At 40.4% G+C, this 10,000-nt stretch overlaps 1 protein-coding gene across 1 annotated transcript in view; it reads right to left on the bottom strand.

Moving 5' to 3' along the window:
• The window catches only part of LOC123516491 (uncharacterized protein DDB_G0286447-like), a 16,905-nt gene extending 7,385 nt beyond the window's left edge, over positions 1-9,520 (bottom strand). Inside the window, exon 1 of the mRNA XM_045275861.1 lies at positions 9,263-9,520. Within this exon, the coding sequence (XP_045131796.1) occupies positions 9,263-9,327 (65 nt within the window). The 5' untranslated portion in view covers positions 9,328-9,520. The remainder of the gene's footprint in view (positions 1-9,262) is intronic.
• Positions 9,521-10,000: the final 480 nt, after the last annotated feature.

Here is a 10,000-nt window from a genome sequence, read left to right as displayed (position 1 = left end):
GAGCTCGTTCCGTAGGGGAACGTCTGGCTGTCTCGTCAGAGACTGCAGCAGATCAAACAGTGAAACAGTGAAACACACACACACACACACACCAGTGTGTGGTGTGTGCCTGGTCTCAGGCCTATCCAAAGATCGGAAATAATGAGCTCTGAGCTCGCTCCGTAGGGTAACGTCTGGCTGTCTCGTCAGAGACTGCAGCAGATCAAACAGTGAACAGTGAACACAGTGAACACACACACCGCGTAGTGTAGTGGTTAGCACGCTCGACTCACAATCGAGAGGGCCGGGTTCGAGTCCCGATGCGTCGAGGCAAATGGGCAAGCCTCTTAATGTGTGGCCCCTGTTCACCTATAGCAGTAAATAGGTACGGGATGTAACTCGAGGGGTTGTGGCCTCGCTTTCCCGGTGTGTGGAGTGTGTTGTGGTCTCAGTCCTACCCGAAGATAGCTCTTTGAGCTCTGAGCTCGCTCCGTAATGGGGAAGACTGGCTGGGTGACCAGCAAGTGACCAAGGTCAATTACACACACACACACACCGCGTAGTGTAGTGGTTAGCACGCTCGACTCACAATCGAAAGGGCCAGGTTCGAGTCTCGGTAAGCGGCGAAGCAAATGAGCAAGCCTCTTAATGTGTGGCCCTTGTTCACCTAGCAGTAAATAGGTACGGGATTAACTCGAGGGATTGTGGCCTCGCTTTCCCGGTGTGTGGAGTGTGTTGATGTGGTCTCAGTCCTACCCGAAGATCGGTCTATGAGCTCTGAGCTCGCTCCGTAATGAGGAAGACTGGTTGGGTGACCAGCAGAAGACCGAGGTGAATTACACACATACACACGTTTGGTTATTAATTAAAGATGGTATTCGTTGCTACATTCATCATTAGTTTTCTCAATTTTACTATTATTATTATTATTATTATTATTATTATTATTATTATTATTATTGTTGTTATTGTTATTATTATCATCATCATCATCATCAGCAGCAGCAGCAGCAGCAGCAGTAGTAGTAGTAGTAGTAGTAGTAGTAGTAGTAGTAGTAGTCTTCAGGGAGGCGGTGGCTTAGTGGATAAGGTAGTGAGCGTGGGATCGGGCAGACGTCCACGTGTAGGTTCGAATCCCACCACGTACAGCCTTAAAACACTTTGCCATTTGTCGAGTGGTTTAAAGTTACCTACATGTCACCATGATACCCAGGTTCTAGGTGGTTAGTAACACTCAGGATGAGCTTGGGTGGTGATATGGGCCCTAATATGGGTACCACTATAAATAAAATTGCCTGCGCCACTAATGGGAACAGCGCTTCCCATACACTCTTCAAAGTGTGCTTACAGGCGCTATAGGCCTTACCGTAAAAAAAAAAAAAAAAAATGCAGTAGTAGTGAGGCTGCGTCCCACACAGCACGACGTGAGGCGACCGCTCTACAAATCAGCATAACATGCAGAAAAAGTAAGTAAATAAAAATCTAACTATCGTGTGACATCGTGTAAAAGAAATTCCGGAGTCTCAACCTTTTTGATCTTATGTATATCCTTTGAAGTCTTTTGCAGTATTGGTCACGTACTCCTTACCCACGATGCAGCATCAGGAAGGATAAAAATGAATGCATGGTTTATTGGCTTAGTTTATTAAGTTTGAATTGTGCTATATATGTGGAGCAGACAAAATTTTCAATTAATATGAGCATGACACTATGAGGTAGTGTCGATTGGAACTAGTGCTTCACAGGGAAAGCACTCTGTGACTGGCTGCTTCCATGTCAAACATTTACCAAAACGGAACTATATCAGACAGTTTTCGATCATTGTGACAGTGAACTAGTGCTGTTTGCAGCTAGTTGCAACTTATAACTAGTAAGTGATAGATAAGTCACTGTGTGTGTGAATAGCTTATAAAAATGATAAAACTGAACTAAACATCTTAGCTTTGCAAGGTTGTGGCAACTGTAGTCCAAGAGAGCTTTCTCTAAGGTCACATAACTCCAAGAGTTTCCTTGTTAACGTTGTTAAAGTGTCTTGGATGTAGTGGAGGACAAATCGAGAGCCTACCACATGTAGGCCACTTTCTACAAACAGGTTTGCAGTTAATAAAAAAAAAAGTGAAGTATTTTCAGAAACCTGTCAAGTATCCGAAAATTCCTCTCACATACCCCTTGGGGTACGCGTATCCCAGGTTGAGAACCCCTGGTCTAGGGTGTATCGTGGTAGTCGTGTATTTTTCCTGATTAATCCTAAAAAATAATGCACCCCTTATTTTTTCGCGATTTATTGTCGAAAAAAGAAAGAAAAAAAAAAAAAAAACGTTACAAACCTATCATTTGGCTGTCGGTGTACGTTCCTGTGATTGTCATGTGGTATTCTTTGTATTCGTTGCACGGTTATCATATTCGTGGCCTCCCAGAAACTGTACGAACAATCCAGATGACAGCATGATAACCGACCAAAACCTGAACGATGATGGAACGATAGCATAAAGAAGCTACCACAAAATTACACGGCAGTCTGGGAGCAATCACAATTGCAAATTGAATCTTGGACGATAATAACATGATAAATACGTTAAGTTATTGAAAGTTTTGTAGGTCCTTCCTGTGCCAAACGTAGCCTTGGTTCCAGTGCCTTCCTCCAAGTTGTGTCCTGTCTACTTATTTGAGGTGTAACTCACTGTAATATTTCATTGAACATGACGTGGTCGAGCCGCAGGTAATATTTGTAGGAATCAGGGTAATTTTCTTGGAGGTGTGGCAGAAGTTGGTGGTAGTGGCCATACTGTTCCTTCTACACAATCCACGACCTAACAAACCACCCACCGGCCTTCCTCCCTCATTTTTTCTTTTGTTTTTGTTAAATGCTGAGCAGGTAAGTTAAATAAAGATAAATCTTGAGGTTGTTGATCAGCAGACTATTCATTTTCTAAGTTTATCCGTGTAATACCCATCGGTGTCCTGCTGCAGAGACACCATGTGGCCAGGCATGCCCTGCAGTCGGGGAAGAGCGTGGGAAGGGACCTGTTGCTTGGGAAGCGATGCTGTGGCACCGATGGATGCTGTTGTGGAATTGTAATGATACGATAATCGACTGAAAGCCGAACGATGATGGAACGATAGCATAACGAACCTACCACAACAATGACAAGATATACTGGGTTTAATCACAATTGCAAAAAGAGTCTTGGACGACTATAACACGATAACGATGATAATAAGTCGATGAAGATTTTATAGGTCCCTATGGCCATGAAGCGCAGTGTAATGGCCAAATGTAGCCCTGGTCCTATTTACTTATTTGAGTTGTAATTCTCTGCAATATTTCGTTGAACATGGCATGATCGACTTAAGGGTATCACACTGGTCTATGATACACGGAACGAGGAACAACCGCTCCAGATAGCTGGAACTTTTCCGAGATTAGCGGAGCAAAGTTGAGATGGCTTTATAACCATTTCGGTTTTCCGTATGCTATCCCAATGAAAAAATAAGCACAAGATATGTAATAAAACCCTATCATTCAAACTAAAACGAACGTGCCTATATTTTTCATATTGGAATATTAAATAATGCTTCATCAATCTAGAAAGCTAAAATATATGCACCTATATCATGTTGATAGTTTGGGGGTCATAGCAATTATCCCCGACTCCAAAGTTGCCGTCGCGCACCTCTCGGTTCTTCTCTATTTTCCTTTTCTTCCTTTTCTTCAATAACAGGAAGTGCAAGTGCAATTCCAGCACAAGCACAGGTTGAGATATAAGCGGTATGGGTTTGTTCTGGTTTGTTTTGATTAGGCTTGGTCTTGGTTGCTTGGTTGTTGTGTGTGATGTTCCTGGTTTCGAACCAAGAACCATGCCCCGTGTTCCGCGTATCATAGGCTAGTGTGATACCCCCTTTACAGGTAATATCTGTAGGAATCAGGGTCATGTTCTTGGACTGGAGGTATGGCAGAAGTTGATTTTAGTGGCCATACATGTTCCCTTTGCACATTCCACGACCTAACAAACCACCTACAGGCCTTCCTCCTCGCTTCTTCTTAATTTTGTTGTTATTCGCATGTTGAGCAGGTGGGTTAAAGAAAGTTGAATTTTGACGTTGTTGATCAGCAGACTATTCATTTCAAGTTCATTGTAAAGTACTCATCGGTGTCCTGTTGGGGAGGCGTGGGAAGGGCCATGTGGCCAGGCATGTCCTGTGGGAGGGTGGTGAGGGGTGAGAAGGGCCATGTTGCTTGGGATGCGATGCTGTGACGTCGGTAGATGCTGCTGTGGAACTGTGACAGGCAGGTATGGGTCTACAATTCACATTACACAAGCTTGAATTGCAGAAAACACGGTCGTGTCGCGCTCGTGTTTGTCGGGCGGCATTCGTGTAATTTGTTCAGTTGCCGTCCTGTGCTTGTCTTTTATTGTTGAACATCGTATTATTATCTATTATCTATGTACCTTCGGGCGGTGTGACAATCGTGGTAGTGTCTTGCTGGAATTATGAAAATGATTGATAGCAACGCGGTATATCGTTAGATGGTCGTCCTATGCTCGTTGTAATTTTAGGTATATCGTCTGCCCATCTTACAGCTGGTGTGTGATTGTATGCCGGTTGTCGTAAGCCGTGGGATTCATTGGTTATCAAAAGTACAAAAAGTGCAAGTCATATTCAATCGTGCAGTGTTCGCTTTTTAACGTGCTGTGTGAGATGTGGGCTTTAGCGGTTGGCTGGGCGACCACCAGACGACCGTAGGTGAATCACTCATTCACACACACACACACACACACACACACACACACACACACACACACACACACACACACACACACACACACACACACACACACACACACACAAAGAAAAAAATGGAGAAACATTATGAACAGAAGGACAGTTCAGGGGAAATATGTATTATTCCTACAGAAATATAACGAAAGTGATGAAATACCGCACCCATCTACAGAGTAAAGAAAAGTATACAAGCTTGGTACATTGACAAATATATAGAAGCTAAAAGGGAAAAGATAAAGCTTGGAAGAAATAAAAAAAAAAGCAGAGAAATTATAACAACATACAACAGTATAAAGATGTGAGAAATTAATATATTAGAGTAAGGAGAGAGGAAGAAAGAAACTTTGAGAAAGATGTGGGGTGGAAAAGCGAAAATGAATCCAAGCTTTTCTACAAATATGTAAATGATAAGATAAAGAATAAGGAAACAATAGAAAAAATAATTAAAGGAGGGAAAACATACCAAACAACAAAGGAAATGAGTGAAATAATGAGAGTTTCAAAACTATACTCACTGAAGAAGAGGAGTTTACAGAAACAAATAGGACATTGTCAAGGCTTGCAGGAAGTCATAGTGTACAAAGAAGAAACTGGAAGACTACTAGAAAATTTGGATGTCATAAAAGCGATGGGGCCGGATGGGGTATCAGGCTGGGCACTAAAGAAATGTAAAGATCAGTTGTTAAAACCAATTTGGGAATTGCTTGCAAGTTCAATAAAAGAAGGGAGAGTACCACTGGAATGGAAGAGCGCCAACATAATCCCAATATTCAAAGAAGGAAAGACAACTGAGCCATTAAATTACAGACCAGTGTCACTTACAGGTGTTGTGGAGAAGGTATGTGAAATTGTTATCAAGGAAAAATGGGTTAAATATCTGGAAGAAAATATGTTATATCAAACAGACAATTTGGGCTCAGGATAGGAAGATTATGTGTGTCAAATTTATTAAGTTTCTGTTCAAGAATAATAGAAGGACTGGAGAGCAGAGATGGATGGGTGGACACTGTATACATATAGTTAAAAAAATAAGGCTTTTGATAAAATCTCACATAGCAGACTACTTTGGAAGTTAGAGAGCATAGGAGGACTGAGAGGAATTATGTTAGATTGGATAAGAGATTACTAGAAGGGCAGAGAGATGAGAACAGTGATCAGAGATACTTACTCATCTTAGAGTAAAGTAACAAATGGAGTGCCACAAGGGTCAGTGTTAGCTCCTATCATGTTCCAGGTACATGTAAACGACATACAATATGGAGTGACCAATTATTTAAATTTGTTTGTTGATGATGCAAAATTGCTAAGAGTAATCGGGACTAGAGAAGACTGTTTGCTGCTGCAGGAAGATATAGACAAAATTTATGAGTGGAATAAGAAGCGGAAGTTAGAATTCAATACCAAGAAATGTCACGTAATGGAATTAGGAAAGAGTAAGAGCAGACTGATATGGTTCGAATTATTTGATGCGAATGGAACAAATAATGAAGACTGCAGGAAAATTATCTAGGAGTAGTTATACAAGAAAATCTGAACCCTGAACCCCGAAAAACACATAAGATATTTGAATCAACGTATAAAATGTTGACTAATATTAGGGTGACATTTCAGTACTTGGACAAAGATATGATAAAAAATGTATATATATATATATATATATATATATATATATATATATATATATATATATATATATATATATATATATTACGAGCATGATACGTCCAAAATTGGAATATGCAGTAGTGGTGTGATCGCCGAGCTTGACAAAAGATATAAGATTAGAATGGATCCAGAGGATAGCTGGAACTAAAGGGCCTAACATATGAAGAAAGGGTGAAGGAAATAAGACTGCCAATCTTACAAGATAGAAGAGAAAGAGGAGACCTAATGATATTGTATAGAATAGTTAATGACATTGAAAAGATAGACAAGGAAGACCTAGTGCTGGTAGCGGAAGCTGGAACGACAAGAGGACATGCAAAGAAGATTTGGAAGAGGCAGTGTGTGAAGGATATTGGAAAATATAGTTTTCCACATAGAACGGTGGAGAACTGGAATGCATTGAATGATGAAGTCGTTACAGCACATAATGTACATAGCTTTAAAGAAAAATGTGATAAATGGAGAGATGGAAACAGGACACTATGAGCCCCATTCCAAACCTATACAACACAACTAGTTAAAACTAGGTAAATACACACGCGCGCGCGCACACACACACACACACACACACACACACACACACACACACACACACACACACAATAATAGTAATAATGATAGTGCTGCTGCAGCTGTTGCTACTGTTGCTGCTGCTGCTGCTGCAGCTGCTACTACCACTACCACTACCACCACCACCACCACCACGACTACTATACTGTACAGTCTCACATAATTCCAGTCCACATTTCTTTCTTATTCTACTACAATTTATGCATTTCAGGTGAAAAAACAACAGAAAATTCCCAGGAAGCACCGAAAACTGAAGGAAATATTGACGAGTTGACACGGTGAGGAAGGAGAGTGGGTGTTGATCTGGGTCCCCTGTCACTATAGATTGGCGGTATGAATGATGATATAACCATTGCCTTATTCTAAGATATTTGGGAATTATTCATCTATTTTGGTGGTTAATTCAGACTTTGCTTCATTCTTTGAGTTTGGAAACATAAGAAAGTGTAAACATTGATGTACTGACCTAGAAGGAAGTCACCGGTGATTTGCCTCTGTGGCCCAATATTTAAGACACCCAGACTGGAATGCACTACATTTTTAGATGCGACAAATACTTAAACTAATGACAAATATATAATAACATTATTGATTGAAGTGTTTGCAAAGCGAGGTCCAACGAACCACCTGTATTTCTCACTAATGGCTCCGCAAAAACATTATAATATCGAGAAGGAAATCATAACCAGACTACATCATATTACATTTTCTGAATACAAAAATAGGAAAAAAAAATTTTCCAGCTAATTAAAGAAAGCACAAACTCCTCATCAAATAAAGAATCTTTGTTTTGTATTTTGCCATTATCAAAATTTTAACTACAAAATACAAATGACCAGACTAGGCTTTGTTGTTACTACTTGGGTCATGTTTCTTATATTTTATAAGTCTTATATCAAATACCAAAACAATCCTGGACGTGCTAATTGGAAAAAAAAAAAAAAAAAAAAAAAAAATATATATATATATATATATATATATATATATATATATATATATATATATATATATATATATATATATATACTAAAATAATAGAATGACGAAAGTGTTATTTAAATGAAAAAGAAAAAAAAGCTGTACAAGATCTTATTACGGATTGTAACTTGATTTGCATTCCTATTAATAGATTAGATACCCAAACAATGCAAGCTCCCCTGATGAAAAAGAAGAAATCGTGATATAAATACCAAGGTTTTTTGTTTTTCACTTTTTTCAACTGATCCATAATATCTTCTCCCTCCATACTCACACTTCTCCTCTCACTTCCACCTCCATCCATTCCAACACAGCGAGATTTTAATAATCCCGAAACACCTGCAAAACACTCGAATTTGCCCTAAATATGAGAGGAAACTGCTACCGTGGCTGCAACAGGAAAGTGGTTGAGCTATTAGTTTGGCGGGTGCTACTGGGGCTGGGCAGGTTGGGGCGCCAAGGATGCTTTAAGGCGGGTTCACATGTGTCAATATGCGGCTGGAGTTGTCAGCCGCTAGACTTTTCGGCCGGATTTCGGTTCCTGGCTAGGTGAAAAAGTAAGTCACTAAAAAAGATCATATTGGTCTTGTCCAGTCGCTAGCGGCATTGTTTATATTGTGATGTTATGGAAGACTTGAACACGTGGGTATCCAGAGGCAGAGACGAAGATGTTGGAGCTAGTGAGGGACAAATAGCATGTCTGGGACCCGAAAAAATGAGTAGTAAGCAAAAACACCTTACGAAGAACCACATTCAATGAAATCGCCGTCACTCTTCGATGACTGTTTCCCTCTCTGCAGAGTGATGTTGGAAGTGAGGATTGAATACTTGTGAGAATTTTATTTGACCGCTGTAGGAAGGATATTCAAAGTTGTTTCTCACATAGAGTCTTCATTTTTTCCATCAGCGACAGAAAATATGTAGGTGGGGGATGGAGGTGAGGTGGAGAGTACGTGCCCACACCTTACAACTGCTATCCTCATTCACTCCTCCTTACACACCTCACACGGCGCCCTTGGCGATTAATAACAATGCTTAAACACTTACAATATTACAATAAAGTGGAACATATTGGTGGGTGGGTGGTGGAGAGAAATCCAGGAAACGCAGGAGTACTTTACTTCTCTAACGTTTCGCCTATAAGGCTCCTCAGAGGAAACTTTGTAGGCGAAACGTTAGAGAAATGATATGTCATTTTTGCTAGAATTGTAGGTAGGAAAACTGCTTCATCAAGTACGGAGTCGACTGTATATAATAAACACAAATACATACATACTATACATACCTAATCTCTTTGGTGACTCCCTGGGCAGCCACGAGGAGGAATAGTAGCTCCTTCATGAGTTTCATCTCCACTTAAATGTATATGGGAATCTCACAGATAACAGAGGTATCTGTGAAATGTTGATTTGAAATTAACATTTTGTTTATAGTCAGTAGTTAAGAGGTACGGAAAAAAAAAAAAAAAAAAAAAAAAACATTGAAACTGACCGTGGCTGTTTCCTGCGAGTAGCGCAGAGCAGTGTTCCTCACTACACTGAACCATCACAGTGGTGTCTGGTCTTGCCCGCACACACGTACAGTTAAGTCAACACGTTTCTTATTGTACGATTCAACACACACACACACACACACACACACACACACACACACACACACACACACACACACACACACACACACACACACACACACACACACACACACACACACACACACACACTGTAGCAGCGCTAAACGTATTCATGTGTTTCAGGCTGTACCTTTTGCAACAAGCGGCATCTTTGAGAATGTCATGTACGACTCACGATACCCATGGTGGCTGTTGTTAACATGGGGTAGCCTCTATTGTATTCTAGGATTAGAGGCATATCATTGCGATAAACATCTTCAGGTTTCCGGGTGTGTCCTATGCAGCGCACAGTAATTTTGTTTCCTCTAAAATTAGAGGGCAATGATGAGTCATAGTTAAGGAGGGATCACACGTCAATTTGCGAATTTTTGACTGAATATCACAACCTAG

Source organism: Portunus trituberculatus, chromosome 41, assembly GCF_017591435.1.
Source record: "Portunus trituberculatus isolate SZX2019 chromosome 41, ASM1759143v1, whole genome shotgun sequence".
Taxonomy (NCBI): Eukaryota; Metazoa; Arthropoda; class Malacostraca; order Decapoda; family Portunidae; genus Portunus; species Portunus trituberculatus.
The sequence above is the reverse complement of the archived record's forward strand: the minus strand, read 5'-3'. Positions and strand labels throughout refer to the sequence as shown.